At 35.9% G+C, this 18,873-nt stretch overlaps 1 protein-coding gene across 4 annotated transcripts in view; it reads left to right on the top strand.

Moving 5' to 3' along the window:
* Positions 1-18,873, top strand: part of SGCG (sarcoglycan gamma) — a 153,323-nt gene that overhangs the window by 74,993 nt on the left and 59,457 nt on the right. For 2 of the 4 annotated variants that reach the window (XM_075050731.1, XM_075050733.1), the window contains one exon: positions 4,508-4,702. In XM_075050731.1, coding sequence (XP_074906832.1) covers positions 4,508-4,702 — 195 coding nt within the window. Of the gene's footprint in view, positions 1-4,504; positions 4,703-18,873 lie in introns of all 4 variants that reach the window. The other 2 variants (XM_075050730.1, XM_075050732.1) reach the window with 1 other exon arrangement.

Here is an 18,873-nt window from a genome sequence, read left to right as displayed (position 1 = left end):
TTTTCAATATGTAGGTGTTAATATAAAAACCTCCTGGACCTCTGAATCATGCAAATCACAGAGGCCAGTCTCCAAGTGTTGCATGGAAAAAGGTGGAATAGATCCAAGGAAATATTCTGTCACAGCTATGTATTTTTAGAGGGCAGCTTTAGTAACACAATCTAAAGAACATACAGCTCGTTCTCCGGCAGCTCATCTATGTATTGCTATAGGCATGAATTTCATGCATTACTTGCAACACTTACAAGTAATGCCTGAACACATGAGAAAATCTCACATGGTCAAAATATCTGCAGTGTACAAGTAATTCACAAGTTCTATCTAATTTAAAATTATGACAAATCTTTTGGCAGCTAATTAGCATTCAGTATCTGTTTTAACTCAGCAAAAGGGCAAGAAGTAATTGGATAAAAATGGATCCCAGTAAAACAGATAATGACAATTGGAAAATACTTTCAAATAGCAAACTACCATGATAGAGCTCGATCCCGTGAATTATGGCCACACATACAAAAATCTGTAAGGAATATGCAAGTAGTTGACCTTAATCTTATTTGACTTCTGATTGCATGGTCCCTTGAGTAGAAACACCAAGAAATTCTACATTCAATTAAGTAGAAGATTTTTTTATTATGGTACTGCTGACATGATCCAAATAATACATGTTTTCCTGGCCCATTTGAACGATGTCAGAATTTAGTCTGCACTATAGGTTGCCCAGACTGTTCTTACACTCTGTAGTTTGTCACTGCATGCTGCCTCCTTGTAAAAGAATATAAAGATAACAGTTACCAAAGTCATTGTGCAAACTTCTTGCTTCTCCAACTAACCTGTGTATACCCAGGTGTCTAAGTAACCACTTCCTTCAGGTGTCTGTTTAGTATGCTCCTACACAACCAACTTACAGTTTCATGGTTATTCCATTTACAAATCACATTCTTCATCATAGTACTAAATATCTGTTGTTTTCCTTCTAAGAGTCTCTCTTGAATCCTGGCAGACTTCACCAGCCAACTGAGGTCTGCCTGTCTAAGGCTTTCCTTTCAGCCCAGCTTCTTAAAACAGCCCAAGCCTATAAAAGCATTTCTCTCTGACTTCTCCAGACAGGTCTGAGATTATTCTCCTGTGTGATTCAGCTTGTGAACGTCTAAGTCAGTAATATGGAAGGTTGATTGCTCCAGGAGAAACAGTCCGACAGTATAAATTCTTAAAGGATTTCCCCTGAAATTACTTGGTTTTGGACCACTAATTCTCTTAAAAATCATTAAATATTATATTAAGTAGAGAAGTTTAATCCTTTTCAAAGCAGTTAGTTGTCTAGGCGAGCATTACCCATTTGCTAGGACCAAAGCAATTTTTGGCAGTATTAATAATGCTCAGGAACAACAAAACTGTTTTCTGTTAGACAAAATAATTTGTGCAGGGAACAATGCTGTGCTGGGAGATGTCCCCTGTGGAATTTCTGAAGGGCTGAAAACAATCACAAAATTCATAGGCTTTTTGGTGAAATGCATAATGGATTTTGACCTCGCTTCATTAAACAGCACTACATAATACATTATGTATAAAACCCTCAACTCACACAATAAACATTTTACAACAGGGTAAAAATGGAATGGAGAACAGGAATCAAAAGAATCCTATCTTCTTGTTAAATTACATGCTTCTAGAAATCATTCTGGTTGGAATTAATTTGACCAAATGCTTATGCCTAAAAAATGTAGGTATGTACATATGAAAAAGTCATCCCAGGCTCTCTTTATTTCTCATTTTATGGAGAGAAGTTAAATACATCTAAGGTGCAGTTCATTGGATGTCTAAAATACACATCTAAAGTCAGATAAATAATTCCCAGCAGGAGTAGGTTTCTCTCCATTGACCATAAAGGGAATCCAGGTTGACTGTCTCAGATATTGAAGGCTAAATTGTTGGTGTCTGACATTGTGAGATGAATCGCAACCTCAGAGACCACTGTGATGAGACTGACATAAAAACATGATGATATGAGAATTAATTTACTCTTTATCAATTGATGTTTCTACTGTGAAATTTACCTTGAAGATGTAGCAAACAGCAACAAAAAGAACAGGCAAAGCTTAGATGCCACAGGTTACAAATTTGTTGTTGAAGGTTCAGCTAACTTCATGAGACTGTGCAGTTTCTGAAGAATGGTCCATTTTCCCACAGCCCTATTGAAATGACTTTTTAAGTGTTCTTAGAAATGGTTTTTATTTATCTCCAAAAAAAACCCACAGTCTGTCTCGTGAAGGGGGCTTCTGTTACCATGGAAATTTCTGTAGCTGTCATCTGTCTTGTTCCTTGTTATACTGACACTTAACAAGTATGTGTAAAGAAGGAAACAGTAAGAAATTCAGAGGGTATGCTATGTTAGGGTATTAGATAGTTGTACTATACCTGAGCAAGAACTGTATGGGTTATTTCTCAAAGTATATCTGTTGGTGTCACCAGATAACAGTTACTGCATCCTATCCTGTAAGTTACAGCGTTAAAGAGAAGTGTGTGGAAGTAAGTGTAAAGATTTTTCTAAGCATTTTATGAAACCCATTGTATGTATAAATGTCCCAATTTGTCTTACTTGGCAGAACATGGTAAAGTAGGTTTAAGATAAAGGGCAACTTCTGTGTGAGTGATATGGTTTGATATGGTTTTGTTATACAATGATAAGCAGGAAAACAGAAAAAAAATAGTTGCAAATCATATATAAACAGTATCCTATAATCAGTACTAGGTTCTTGAGTAATACACGGAACTGAAAAATATAATGATAGTTTTAAACAAATGTAGTTTATGTGGTGAATATCAAGTAGCATCTTGTAAATCTACAATGTTTTGCAGTAATGTTAAGCCAAGTGATTTCAAAATCTATGATTCTCCACTAATACATCATTATACTATTTTCAGCAGATGAAAAGATTTGTATACATAGTATCCTGAGCAACTGAGACTGATAGCAGCAAAAAATTAATTAAAATATTGTCCCATAATGGCTGTAGCATAGTTACACTATGAACTGCTGATGAGCAAGTCTCATTTTTTAATATAAACAAACAATAAATTAAAAGATTTTTGAATGGAAGTGCAGAAATAAGATGAATGCTGCATATATCCAAACAAATAATGCATGAACTTCTGTTCAGTTGTAAACTTATATTGCATTCTCTGTCTTGCAGTTTGATAGGAAGCTACAGGAACAAAAGATGACATCTTTCTAAACATTAGGGTTAGAACTGAGAGCCACAAGCTTGTTACAGACACAGGATGGCTCTGCAGGAGACTTGAAAAGAGCTTCTTTAACGACTTAGAGTAATTCAGCAGCTGGGCAAGGATGTAATTTAATCATGTTTTGAAAGTTGTGTGAGCAGAGCACAGTGATCTCATTCCCAGGAGTAAATTCAGAATTGAGAGGAGACCTTGTGTGAAACCTGTCTGAGGGCACTTTCATTTGGGAACATTATGTTGCAGAAAAGTTGACCAGTTGTTGGATGTAAGATGCCTGTGGATATACCTGGCTCGTGGGAAGTGCTTGCACTTACTATACCTATTTTTGAACATCCGTGGTTGGGGGTTTTTTTTGTTTTATATCAGTGGAAATGAGACAGATGTTGCCCATTGTTGTTCTAGATAAGCAGCTTTAGCTGCTGAGATTTTATTGTCTTGGCTGAAATTGTAAGCTTTAATGAATGGTTTGAATTGTTGGTAATCTCTGTGCTGTAAAAGTAGAAGTTAGTGAATATCCTCATGTTTTAAGGAAGTGCAGTCTGGTAAGATTTCTTTAAATTCAAAGAATGCTTCTTTAAGAACTTTAATATAAAGTGAAAGAAGTTGTTTAAACCCAGTAAGTAATGTTTTTATTGCTAATATATCTTTAAATATGAATATCTGATAAACTGAGAAATCATTATTTCTTTTACATTAGTAAGAACCATTTCATTTCTTTATATACAGATTCTGAAGCTTAACATATTTTGGCATTCCAGTGATACACAGTTAAGTTTCGTAACACAAAGAATGCATTTTATTACTGAATTGAGGAAAGAATATGTGGAAGTGCTTTTAAACCTGTGCTTACAAATTACCATTACCACTTGTAACTATTTTTACAGTAAAATAATATTGTTCTGTGAGCCACTGATTATCCACTTCGATATCGATATGATCCATCCATTTTGTGATGGGAGAATTAGAATATTATAAAAAATGGGAAGAAGTGTTGCCATTCTATATAGGATAAAATAAATTTAAGCCTCCTGAAAATGGCAACTGATGCAGTTCATATGTTAAAACATCACATTGTGTGTTCCAAAAAGTAAGGTGTAATTTGAATGGGACATGCTGAAAATGCTTTCCAGGTAAAACTTGATAAGAGTTTCTAGTTTCTAGTAACTTGATATTACAATTATATCTGCATATTTTCCTTGAGGTTTTATATAAATATTTTTAATTTAACTCAAAAACTAAGCAGTCCCTTTTTTTCTTTACATAGCAGATGGTACGTGAACAATACACTACAACAACACCAGGCACTAGCCTAGAGAGGCCGAAGAATGAATATGTCTACAAAATTGGAATTTATGGCTGGAGAAAGCGTTGCCTCTACCTGTTTGTTCTCCTTCTGCTTATCATCCTCGTTGTGAATTTTTCTTTGACAATTTGGATTCTTAAAGTGATGTGGTTTTCCCCAGTAAGTGTCCTCTTTAAATTCCTTTCTTACTCTCTTCTCTTCCCTACCTTACCGCTTCACTTATTTTGTATGTACATCAGCTTCTCTGCATGTAATAGATGGTTCTTTTTTCTTCCTTCTCAACTGTAATTTGTACTTTGGTTGAAAGCATATAAGAAATATCTGTCTTTGAATGTACTTCCTGATCTGTAATTTCTGTATTGGTAATAATCTTCAAAATACTGAGGTTGTTGATACCTTATATTGAAGTGAATCTAACCATTCTAGGAGAATGTATTTTACTGCTGTCTCATAGGCTCTGTTTGTATTTTATAGATGTGTTTGCTGTAATTTTATCTCATACAGAATTCCTTAGTGTTAAAATATTGCTGACAGTTGCTGGTTTTTCTTAGCTTCCTTCTCCTATTTATCAGCATCTAAATTTTTAACAATTTATTTGCCCAGTTAATTACAGCTCAGAGGTAATTATTACTACCTCGTGCTTGAGACTAAGCAGCTATATTATTCAGGAATAAAGTTAATAACTTTCCATTGTTGTATATATTTTAATATTTATAATATAATTTTGTGTGGTAGATTAAAGGGTAACTTTCATAAGTCTGTAAGATGTAGCTTTAGTCAGAATGCAATAAAATGCATCAGTGAATATTGAAGCTAAGCTAATTTGTTCCTAACATGCAGTCATGATACAGAGATGATTTGAATAGACTTCTTACTAGAAAAACAATAATAGTAAATTCCTACAGCTCTGCCCCCGCTACTGAAGAAAGTGTTATATTAAAGTTCCCATTATCTATCATTATTACGCCTCTGTCACTAACTGAAGGCCATTTTATCTTCATAGAAGCGTTTCTATACTCTCTCTTACTAAAAAGTAGGTTAATTTTAAGTCCTGCTTACTAATATAGTTGCTAGTCCTTGAATTCCTGTCGTTTCTTCACCCACATAAATTCTTTTCAGCACAGTTACTGTCATAGAGATTACAATGCAGAACATCTTAGATCACATATAATTCTTCTGTTATGCAGTTCACATGGAAGATGCGCACTTAGAAGATGCACATCATGTATCACAGAGAACATGAATAAATTAAAACTGTTTTCTGTGTGGCTCAGGTTTATATTTTTAAGAAGTTTTAAAAATTATTTTCTGTTGGTTTGGTTTCTTTGTATGAAACTGGGTATTTCTTCTCTAATATCGGTCAGGACTACAAAAATAGCATCAGAAACTCCACTTCTAGGAACTCCTATCTCCTACTAGTTATCTGTTAGGAAGACACCAAATGCCTTGATCTGCTGAGGGACAGTGGCCTTCTGCCTTGGCAACAAGAGCAGTGGAATAACAGCTCAAGTAGTGCAGGCTTACGTTCTTTCACAAGGTGGGCTGTGATTGCCATGGTTATAGGGGTTTTCCTAATTCTCAGTTAAAGAATCTATGTTCCTGACATACCCGGTTAAATAGTGACTTAACTGTAATGCCTTCCTTCATTTGGGGTAATTTTAGGGAAATATCTATATTTCAGCTAAATATCAGCTATAAGAACATTTGTGCAAAGTACACATGTATGTCACAATCCTCAGCAAAAGTATGTGTGAGGTCATTAAGAAGGGAGAACTTTTTTTGCTGGCTATTGTTTTAATAGAGTATTTCTGTCAAGACAAGAAGTAACTCTGAAGATACCAGAAATGTCATCCAGAGAAGTGCTGCTAGCCTCAAAGAAAAGTCTAAGAAAGAGTATAGGCGTTAAGTGCATGTTCAAAGTCTGGAAGTATACTTGAAGCATCACAGTCCTTTCCTCTGTCCAAGGAAATGCCAAGTGTAAAGAATGAGTGTAACAGTCGTAGAAATTATCAACACTATCATCAAGCCCTGTTCCTAGTGGAATTAAGTATTTCTGTTTCCAAGTTTGGGGGTATTGTTTGAAAGAGAGAGGTAACAATATATTCTCAGATTTTTATGGTTCTTGAGTTCTAAGCTTGACAAGTATTTGCTATTTAGGAAATGAGTTGATTCATATACATCCTACTTATCCAATTAAACATTCCCATTATTGGGAAGAGTTTAAAAGTAATTGTGAAATATTATCCTATGTAGCCATCAGTTATTTGGCAAATATTAGTCTGTCAGCTGTAATAACACTTTTTATATCTATTAATTATGTGTCCTTGGTATATTAGGTAGAGATTACACTACTTGTTATGTTTAATATTAGTAATAGATATTTTATTTTTAGGTAATACTTCAAAAGTATTCAGTCCTAGTTTTAAAAAAATACATGAAAATCTCATCCCTGTTAATATTAGAATATTAATAGCTAATAAAATATTAACAACTGTTTCTCTGTAAAATAATACAAGAAAAGTGCTATTCTTACTAAGGTTGATATATTTAGAAAAAACATGATAAACATTTAAAAAGATATTTTTATAGTACAGTTCTGAAGAGAGTTTATGCTCAAAGAAAACCTTAAACATAACATGATTGTAGTATCTAGTTTTATTAGGAAAATAGTTTTGCAGTGTAGTGCATAGGGGTGTTGGTGCTTTAGTGATGGATTGGCATAGTTCTATAGCACAGCCCTTTCATGAGCCCACTCAAAGTTGACAAAATTGTTATTTAGACATCAAAGTTTCTTTTGTAGTATAAAAATTGTTTTCTTTTTCTGTAAAACATCCTTAAATCTTTCATTAAATAATAACTTGAAGGATACAAAAATCTCGTGCTATGTCTATTCGTAGATCCAGATTAAAATGATAATGAACTTATGAACAAAGCTTCAACAAACTCTGGCATAGAATTAATCCACGCACACATCTCCTATCTCAACCCAAAAAAACAGACAGCATGATAAATACTAGCAAACAAGCTAAGCTGATAAAGTAGAACGTGAACCAGACATAGATATGCTGCAAGATTAATAGCTTTTAATCTTCCTGTAGAAATTTGGAAGGATGTGGAAAGATAGAGACTTTTCTAAACTCCATTGTTTGAGAGGCCTTTGGCATTAAGTGAATACAACTAAATAGAACAGAATTTCATTTCATTTCATTTCATCTCATTTCATTTCATTTCATTTCATTTCATAAAATCTAGACTGAAAGGAGACAACCCAAATAGAGAATAGATTCCTTTTTTCATACTGCCCCAATTACATAACATATGAGCAGCCCTAAGTTGTGCAGATTGATACACAGGTATAAGATATGTTTCATTCTTTTTTTTCTTTTTCTCTCCTGGAGTTCAGGGGGACAGGGTCTCAAGTTTTTTTGAGGGGTGAGAGAAGAAAGCTGTGGATTCATTATATGCAGCTGTTTTAGAGAAGATAGAATCAAATAGTTATGCCTTGAGCATCCTGAATAAGGTGAAATAGAGTAATTTAAAAACTAGAATTAGTTTTGCATGAAAATTAGAAAGTTTGGAAAAAAATGGAGTTTGAGGTTTTTTTCCCCTGGACATAACATATCAAAGTTTTGCATGAAATAGAAATTCCAGGTTTTGTTTTTAACATATTGAGGCTTTCTGAGAACTAAAGGGGACTGCTAGTCCTAAGAGTTTAGAAACTAAGAATCTTAAGGGATTTAGGGCTGCAACAGGGTGAGGATGTCAGAAGTCCTGTGAACAATTCTGAAGGGTCCGATAGGTCTGAAAGAGGGGAACTTTAATGTCTCTGACATCTGCTGAAAGGACAAACATGGCAGGATGGCAGCAGTGAAGATTTCTAGAGGGTGTCAGGGATAACTTCTGGGTAGGACAGCTAAGAATGGCACACAGTTGGATCTGCTGCTCAGGGTATCCCATGGGAGCCAGATCTGAAGGGTAAAATTACTTTGGAAAGCTTGTTGGTGTTTAAGAACAGTATCCTCCAAATGCAGGAATGATCTATCCTGATACTCAGGAAGATAAGTAGACTGGCTTAGCTAGGCAGGTTACTTGTGATGGAGCTCCAATGCAAAAAGCAGTATAGAAGAGTTGGAAGCAAGGACAGGCTACAAGGAAGAAATTTAGCAATGTTGTCTGGGCCAGGAAATGTGTGAGGCTTCCTGTGCCAGGAAAGCCAAAGCTCAGCTTTAGTTAAGACTTAGAAGGGACAAAGGGCCACAAGATGGGCTGCATCCATAGGTGCAGAGAGAACTGTCTGATTCTCTTGCAGTCGCCCTCTGCCACATTTGAGAGGTTATGGAGACTGGGGAGATCCTCAATGACTGGGGGAAAGCAAGTGTTGCACTTGTCTTCAAAAAAAGAGGCCAAAGGGATAGTCTGGTGAATTATGGGCTGCTCAGCCTTACTTCGGTCCCTGGGCAAATGATGGAGCAAGTCCTCTGGGAAGACATTTCAAGGCCATGAAAGAGAATAAGATAATGGGGAACAGTCAGCATGGATCTACCAAGGGTGAATGATGCCTGACTAACGCGATTACCTTCTATGATAAAATGATTGGAATTATAGACAATGGGAGGGCACAAGATGTCATTTACCTTAACTTCAGCAAGGCTTTTGATGCTCTCCCACAGTATTCTTGTACCCTAGTTAGGACATTACAGCCATGAAGGGTGGACAACCAGATAAGTAAAAAAAATTAAACTGGTTGGATGGTCAGGCTCGGAAGGTAGTTACTAATGTGTTGTACTCTACATGGAGGCCAGTAATAAGTGTTGCAGGGGTCTATCCTGGGACTGGTCCTTTTTAACAACTTTATCAATGACTTAGAAGAGGTAGCAGAATGCTTGCTCACTAAGATTGCAGATTATACCAATTTGGGGGTACCATTCAATACTTTCAAGGCTCACATTCAGAGGAGCTTAGACAGGCTGAAGGTATGGTCCAACCTTATGAAATTCAAGGAGGTCAAATGCAAAGTCCTGCTCCTGGAAGGGAAGAGCCCCTGGCACCAGCACAGGCTGATTCTGCCTGGCTGGGGGCAGCTTTATGGAGGAGGCCCTGGGGGTTGGTGGGCAGCAAGCTGAGCAGGAGCCAGCAGTGACCCTGGCAGCAACGAAGGCCAGCAGCACATTGGGCTGAGTGAACAGGGGCAGAGCCAGAGACCACGGGAAGTAATTATCTCCGTTTACACAGCAGTCATTAGACACACATGTAATACAGCCTCCAGTTTTGAGCTTCCCAACAGAAGAGACATATTAACAAACTTCATTATTGTTTTTGGTTTTAAGAAGTTTTCTCTTGTGGTTGTCCGTCTGATGTTGCCAAGACAGAATATCTTTCTTTCTATAAATAATAATACACTAGTGATTTCCTCTGAAAAACTCATTATTAATCTTCCTTATGCTTCTGACAAAGAGAAGATAAATGCTTCACAGGAAAAAATATATTCCTCTTTTACCTTGTTGTCTTAATTGACTAAAATGACTGTGTAATTTTAAAATGCTCCACTGACTCTTAGCTTATAACATTTTCATTTCAAGGCCATCAGTTATACTAGACTAGATGCTATCAGATGAAAATTCATCCTTTTAGACACTATCAGATCCTAAAATATTTAACTAGAAAAATACTGAATATATTGAACGCAAGAATACTCCTTACTCTCATTACTCTTTTCCAAATCCTTATTGTGGTATAGACTATAGAACTGGGCATTTCTCAGTCTATCTAATTGAAACTGCTTTGATTTATAATGAAAAACTGATTTTTTTATTGGACTAGAGATAACACATGCTTTAGCTGTCAGATGATTATGGCACTCACCTTGGAGGCAGAAGCTTCTGTTGTAGCTTCTGCTCCAGTTAATATTTAATGAATTTATATGAAGTAGAGCAAATTAATAAAAGAGAGAGTAAAAGATTACCAACATCAGATGTACTATAATCTGTTGGTTAGAGCATGGATCTCTGGGAGAAGATATAAGATCAGATTTTTCCAGGGAAAGGAGGAATTTTAATCTGGGAGTGCAACCCAGCTGAGTCCTGCAACCACTTGTTCTTAAGTAAAAGGACATCAGTACCTCTTCACATGGCCCCTCTTTATCCTTGTAGACTTTATTCATAAGATAGTCACTTCTGAGATTTTGATTTTGTTCATGTCCAATGGTGATCAGATAATTTAATTGCAAGAATATTAGTATGCCTAGATCTGTTGCATGAATGAGCAGGACTTTTGAGGATCTATATTTTGGGATTTGATTCTTAAATTATTAAGTATCTCCCATACTAATTGCCCAACATATAAATTCCATATTGACATGAGTCATGTCAATGACTGGCAAACAATTTGGAAAAGTTGGACAGTGTTGAGCTAATCTGTATAATAATGTTTTATACAACACTGAGCATCTGAAAGCTTTATAGAGATTAGCTGCTCTGTAGGAGGCTTTAACGAGAGGTATTTGGCTTTTTAGTTTGTTACATAATTGATATGACTTCACAACTATTATCTTTTGCTTGCATTGCTGCCTCAGTGATTTCTGAGGGGTTTTTTTCTTTTTGCATTTTTACTTTTCCATTATCTTTATATTCCTTACAGAAAACTAAGTTCATGAGACTGATTTCACATTTTCTCCTGAACATAACAATCTTTAGCTGTCCTACCCTGCTATCACATAGAGAATTAGTAGTCACGTCCTCAGAACTTCACCTCTAATGATCCATTATGTCAACACTGTAATCAGTGAAGACTTGGACCAAAATTTTTAAGTCACTATTGAATTTCATAGATTGTCATGCTAGTACTCTAAAACTCAGGTGTGAAAAATGCATCTGAACAGATGATGACCATTTCTGAGGCACTAGCAAATCTTATTCAGAAACCCCACATTAATTCAGTTATGATATCATTTGGTTATGCTACGTTATCGTAACGCCAGAAACAGTCATGCGCCAACGATTATTCCTAACTTTTTTTAGCTTCTGATAGACAAACCCATGTTTCCATGGGTTTTAGTAGATGCCACAGTTATCATGGTCTCCTGGAATAAGAAAGGTCAAGGCAATTGTGCTGTATTTCATGTTGATAAGGACAGGTAGTCATGAAACAAGAGTGTTACCCAGGATAACCAGTTGCCTTTCTCCAGTGTGGAGTTTGGCATGTAGCACAGGTTTTTCTCTGACAAAAATTTTAAGCACTCTGTGAGTAAGAGAGGCAGACAGGTCTTTATGGTTTTAGATGCACTGCCAGTCAAACATGATTTGAATCTGCACTCAATCCCATGTTCTCCTGCCATCTACGTTAAATCTTACTTGGGTTTGAGTCACTAACAAGAGGAAAGTCAAGCCCTAATACTAAGCCTTAAAACATCCTGTGGATCACCTTATCATGACAGGAATTAACTTGGTGTATGGAGGGCCAAGCACACAATGTCCAGTCCATCAGTGCATATTATAAGCATGGTTCTTCCTAAGAACAGGACAAATATTTAGCCTGCTGTTGGGCCCGCACTAAAGCTGGACATAAAGACATAAGCAATGAGAATTGGGAAGGTCTCTGCACATTTAGGCTAGAGTGTGATCTTTACTTCCAGTTTCTTGTTTATGCACACGTATTTCTGGCACTGCAATACATAGGACAATTGCTACAGCAAAACAAACAAATACAGGGTTTTCCATGTATTATTCACAGGTATTTTCTTCTTTTGGCTTACTTGTAATTAGTGAGTGCTCTACCCATATACCTGTTCCCAGCAACTTTTATCACAGCCATACCACTCTGCTAATCTTCTTGGGTTCTCATGGCCAATTAATAATGAATGTAGACAACGTATTAAAAATATTTTAAAATTATTTATCAATAATAAAATAAATTTACCAAATTTAAAATTTATCCATTTTTAAAAAATATTTTTCAATGTTTCTATAAGGCAATATCTATTTATTTATATTTAATTGTATAAGAAAATGTTGAAAAGCCAACTATATATAATCTTACTATATATACACATTAGTTGGCTGATAATGATACAGGTCTAGTTCTATAAATATTGTATGTATTTTAAAAGAAATTAAATTATTATATAATCAAATACTTGTGTAATCAACTACTTAAGCACTTCACAAGTTTTGGCACTGAAGATAGAGGGAATTACTTAAGGAAATATGAAAAATATGAAACTAGGAATGTGATGAATTAAGAAAGCAGAATTTTAACGGAAAATCAAGTAATACTTTGTGACAGTGAGATTTACTAGACTGTGTAACAGCATGCCTTATTAAATTGGAGATGCCCAATCATTTGGAACATTTAAAACCAGACTAGACAGCAATAAAAATGTACGGTAAAGAATACTCATTCACAGCAAGAGTTCTCCTTCACTGCAAAGACATACACTAATGAACTTGTACAGCCTTTCCATGCTGTTTTATGATTAACAGTGTATGCTCTGTGGAATTAGTTGCCATTTTGAGAATATTACATTTTTTTAATACTCAAATGAAATAAAATATTTATTTAATTAGTCACAAATTCTCATCCTAATTTTCACTAAAATATTTTCATGTCAGAACACCAATATTCCATAGTTTCTACTCTGAATAATCCTGAACAGATGTATTTTGCTATTTTTCCATTAAGTTAAATATTATTTGCCTCCAACCAGGCTACAGTCATTCCCATTGTCTCTATCAGGCAGTGAATATTTAAATGTTTTATGGAAAGAGTAATAGCTGAAAAGGAAGATATTGAGACACTTACTGCAAATAAGCTGTTATCAAAGAAAGTAGGATTTCTCGGTAGTGTGATATATACTTAAATATATATAGTGTATTTTCTTAAAGCATTGGATTAATCTGAATTATATTATGAATCAAATCATGTGTATGTAAAAAAGTGTGCAAGAACACTTGTTCAAATGAAAAAAAAAATCTAAGTTTACTGTTGGAATAATTTGTAATATTGATAAAGAGTTTTAAAACATCTGAGTACAGTGACATTGTAGTATACATGCAGGTTTAAGAACTGTGGACAGATGAGCTCGTAAGGGCTTCGCTGCAGCTCCTGATTCTCCTTTGCTGATTTTAAGTTGTATAGGGAAACTTAAATAAAGCTGCTCTTGGCAAACAGTCTGCCAAAGGAAAACTAGATGTTCTAATCTCATGGTCTGATGTACCACCTCTGAGCCCAGACAGAATCAGTAACATTCAACTGCACATTTTCCTGGGGTTTTGGCTTGTATTTTTGCTCCCAGGAGCAAGCAGAGCTGTTCTAACGTAGGAAATAGGAATGATAAATGATAAAGCTGGTGAAATTTACAATTTGTGTAGCTCAAGTGTGACCTGAAAAAGGTCTCTGTCTGTGAAATTTCATCTGTTTTTCCTAGTGCTATCAGCTGACTTCATAGAAGAGGTTAAAAGTCCCAAAAGACTTTATATGTTTAGATCATCATTTACTCAATGATACTATTACAGAGATTCACATACTCAGTGAAAATTTACTGTAACATTTCTTGGAATAACATAAGTTGACACAGAATGGTTGAGGTTGAGGACACTGATGACAACAAATAACATTTCCAAAATGTGGGACCCAGGGACTTCCCAGCGCCTGGATCCAGGTGCACACCCTGATTGCACCTTGCCTATGTGTGAGCTCCAGCCTTGATCTCAGGCGCCCAAGTGCTTACAGGAGTGATTCCTGCAGGCCTTTTCCTGCTCAAAATCCACTTTCTCAAACAGGTGCTGACAGGGGTGATGTGGGATACACGGTGGCGTGCACCTACTCTGCAATTTAGTACCCAGCGTCAAGCCCAGTGTACTGAAATAACCACGAGATGGAGAAAATGAACAACTTGAGTTTAATTCCCATTTCTGTGCTCCATATACAAATAATTGCATATGCATTCATGTGTGAAATCTCATCATCTGATCAGAAACATTCACTGTGCAGAGTCCCTGCACTCCTATTTTTCCATGTGAGACTATTAGGACATGTCAGTTTTGAGACTGACACTAAAATGACCTAAGCCTGCCAAGCTCCAGCAGAAATCAGTGAGACAGAAAAGTAACCATTGATCTCAGATGATGGGTACCCAAGACATACGTTTGTTTAAATTGTTTGTATGTCATGTTCCAGTTCATGTATTGTGTGTCATGTTAGTACTTGCAGCTAATAAATACCTTCTGTGTGTTTCTGCAATGTCTAGCACAACAGGGCCTCCATCCAGCTTGGGACTTGTGAGCACAACAAGACTAGGAAAGGACAGTAAATATTGTGTAACAAGCACTTACCCATTAAACAGGTACATTCTACTAAAATGTAGAGATCTGGCTGCCAGACAATTTTGGGAGTATTAATATTGGATTATACCTTTGGAGTTCTGCTGTTTTATTGATTCTCTCTCTTAACACAAAGAGGCTGTTTCTGTACAGGTTTTTGATAGAGGACCAGAATGTAGAAGACAGAGTCAGAATTGGATGTATCATTCTTCAAAAGAATCATACAATAGCCTATGGCTAAGCTGTACACCAATTGTATTTCCCTTGGTGTGAACTAACAAGAAATCCAATGGTTTATGTCATTCTCTGCAGGTCTTTGAAGACTTTCAGATATGTAATAAAAATCTTACTAGTGGCCTTACTACTGTTTTTACAGATCCCTGAGCTTGTAAGTTCTAGAAGCACATGACCACTCCTACAATTTCTTCCGTTCCTTTTTTTCTAGTATACGTTTTCCCATTGTTAGTCCTTTAGTTTAAGAAACCCACTTGCCCTGTCCACAGAAGTAAACGTAAAGTCCTTATATTCTCGGTTCCTCAAAGGCCTTCTACAGTTCTGTATCAGATCTTCATGCCTTTACTTACTTAATGATCCAAAACCTCCAACTCTTTTGTCTATTCATTTTTTGCTCTAATAGTTGTCCTTCTTCCTTTTTAATGAACGTCCAGGTGACATCTCCATATATATTCTGTGTACATTGTACAATGGTCTCATATATTTTAAAGTATTTCTTCTTTGGCTTTTAAAATGTGTTCAAGTTAAAAGCCTTGTCTGTGCTTTCATGGCTGCTCAGACAAAACGATTCTGAGAATTTGTGTTTCTCCATACCTAAATTGCCTAATACATAGCTGTACTGACTGCTTACTAAACTTTTCCAAATGTATATTTCAGTATACATAAAGTTGTGGGGGAAATGTAATTGAACGAAGTGTAATAATAATTAAATAATATAGAATGAAAGTGTAATTGGATTAAAAACTCCTCATTACCTGTGCTGGGAAATTCATGAATTGCCCTAAAACTTTCTCCTTACTTTTTATGTTGAAAATTTTATTTCATGAGCGCAAAACAGTTTTGTTTTGTTTTTTTAAAAATTTTCTTGTTTCATCTTTAACCAAATAAAATATTTGAAAATATATGATCAGGTCCTAGCTATGGAGTAGGGCATGGACTGGAAATTGTCAGAAAAACTCTAATTGTAATCCAACAGGAACTTCAAAAAGCTCTCACCCTTTCCAACTTTATATTTCATTTCTTTGTCATTGCTGTTATTTTTAGGTATATTGTGTAATTAATTTATACAAATACATGTTAAGATACCATTTTATTGATGCATAGCATATATTTATGCCATTATTTTAAAGATTATATTATTGTCAGTGCTAGAGTAGAGCTTGCTGTGATGTACTATATGGAAAATTGAAAAGATTTGGTTTTCATTTTGCTCGATAAGGGTTACAAAAGTGCACTTATCAATAATGTCATTAGAGAAGCATCATAGTAGGTGATTATAGTTTTATGTGTAAAATCTCTGTGGTCACTATAAATTTTTGTACCATGAATAAAAAAGTGGTCATGATGGCATTTAGCAAAGGTAACCAAAACTCTGCTCATATACTTTATGCAATCAGTAATACTAAAATGAGGGGAAGGCTGGGTAGTTCAAAATGAGGTTAGGTTGTTACTGGAGATGATCTGGTTTTAATTGCAATATACTGCAGTGGTTGCTATTTAATATGACAATACAATTTTAAAATAAATCTGCATGATAGCTGCAAGACAAAACATAAGGTAAAATATTTAATTCATTACTTTCACATGGAGCTGGAGACATCTTCAACAGTGCTTGTGAGGGATGCAACATCTCTTTGTCCTTTTTTCATCTCACATTTTTGTCATCTTGACTATTTAGACAGCAGATTCTGTCAGGGTAGAGATGCTTGTCACTGTGTGCTTACACAAGGCATAGAGCACTGAGACCATAAGATGAAACGTCCCCTAGTACAAATGATAGGATTTACAATATTGAATCAATACATAGTCTGTGTAATCACATACACCATGCAAATATCCCTGATTCCTCAGAGGAATTCAAGAAATAAACATCATGCAGTGTTCTGAAGAAAATCCTTTTGACAACCTTTACAAATCAAAGGAAAAGATTTAATTCCATTTCTTTAGCTAAGTTGCATAATTACAAATGTTAATATAATAAAATGAATTAGCCAACTTACAAAAACTCAGTTCCTGAAGAAAGATATGTAGCAGTGGGAGTAGCAGTCTATTTTTATAATGTTGAGTAAATCGGTCACAGGAGATGTAATGCCAGATGTAATGGCATTTTTATTAGCCGAGTATTATCCAGCTTTGAAATGTCTGTGCAGCACAGAACCAGCAACAGAATTTGGTCCTTGCCAAACAAGGAAACGAAGCTGAAACTGAATCTGTTTTCAGAAGCTTTTTTTTCCTCCTGAGTAATACCTGTTGTATTTAATACCTTTCTTTACTTAAGAAAAGTCTGTTATTCTATGTATCAGGACAAAGAGGACCTGAAAATATCTTGAAAGTATGCATCTTAAATATTATCCTCTTTTATGAAAGAAATCTCATCAAAACTAAGCACATGTCAATGGTATGATGAATTTGCATCTTTCATAGCCATGTCCTTACAAAACTGTTGGGTTCAAAGTGGCCATCTGCTTTTCTACGTCAGGGATTGTTACTACCCACTTTCTAGCCATATCTGCAAAGGGTGTTTTAGTTTGTATCCAGCCCTAAGCCAGATGAGACTAACTTCTATACCAGGAGTGCTTGCTGTTGCTAAGGGCTCTGATTTGACCAATGTCTTTGACAGAAAAGGCTCCACTGTCACCTAAGAAGAAGAGTCGGATAACCTTCTCTGTCTGAGCCCAGGAAATAGAGTCCTTGCAACAGAAAATGAGATGAGGCATCAGTAATGTTATTATACCAAGCACGTACTTAGCTCCAAAATAGATATTGTAAGTCAAACAGAGAGTTTCATCAGATTCATTACCAATCCTGTTTTGCTGATTGCTGTTTAACAATCTCTACCCACAGTCCTATTATCTCAATGAAACAGTACGCTCTTGTTTGCAAAGCAAGTTCTCTAAATAGTAATTGCTGCAAGAAGTACTGCAGTGAAAGCTGGATCTATAAAGCCATTAATTGAACTAGCTTTGGGGCACAACAAATGATGTCTCGGCCTGAACTTGCCCAGGTCTTTCCCCGGGCTGGCCTAGAAGTAGTATGTAAGTATCCTCTGAGTAAGAAAAGGTGTTACCTGAATGGAAATGCTGCATCCTCTCTACTCTGAAGTTAATACCATTATAGGTTCCAATCAGCAACTACAGCATGTGTGGAGTTTTAATATTTGGAAAATTTGAATATTCAGGGAGCAGATATTACAAATCAAACATACTATTAACTCCTGAGACAGGAGCTACTTGAATTGAATTGAGTGTTAAAGCTAATTTTCGAATCAACTTAGAGATTTTATTGTTGTACCCATCCTACCATGTGGGTATGCCTGTCTTTCCGGTATTTGATCTCTCCCCAAAAGAGGAAAATACACATCTTTCTGTGCAGCTATTAGCTGATACATAGACCATAAGTTTAATTTCTGTTGTCTAGAGGAGTCTGAGGACTGCAATTGAGTCTAATGCTGAGAAGGTGCAGAGACAGTGACATGACATGTCATGAAGAGTGGTTGAGTGGTTGACCCAATATAGTGAGCACCCATGTGTGTGTCAGTTTCTATTTTGGTAGGAAAATGCAAGTTACAGTTATTGATTGTATTCCGGTGATTAGAAGTACTCATCGTAAACTGAATGAATGTTCCTCATGCCTCACCCTCATTTCCAAGGGCCATGTGCCTACAGCAGCAGACCTCTACATCATTATTATATAGGCTTGGGAGGTAAATCCCAAGTATGTCATCTGATGCTCTTTTGGCTCCATAAGCCATATACAGCATGAGGCTCAGCTACCTGAGAG

The sequence above is a fragment of the Buteo buteo genome, chromosome 18 (genome assembly GCF_964188355.1).
Source record: "Buteo buteo chromosome 18, bButBut1.hap1.1, whole genome shotgun sequence".
Classification (NCBI taxonomy): domain Eukaryota; kingdom Metazoa; phylum Chordata; class Aves; order Accipitriformes; family Accipitridae; genus Buteo; species Buteo buteo.
This window is presented reverse-complemented; position numbering and strand designations above follow the sequence as displayed.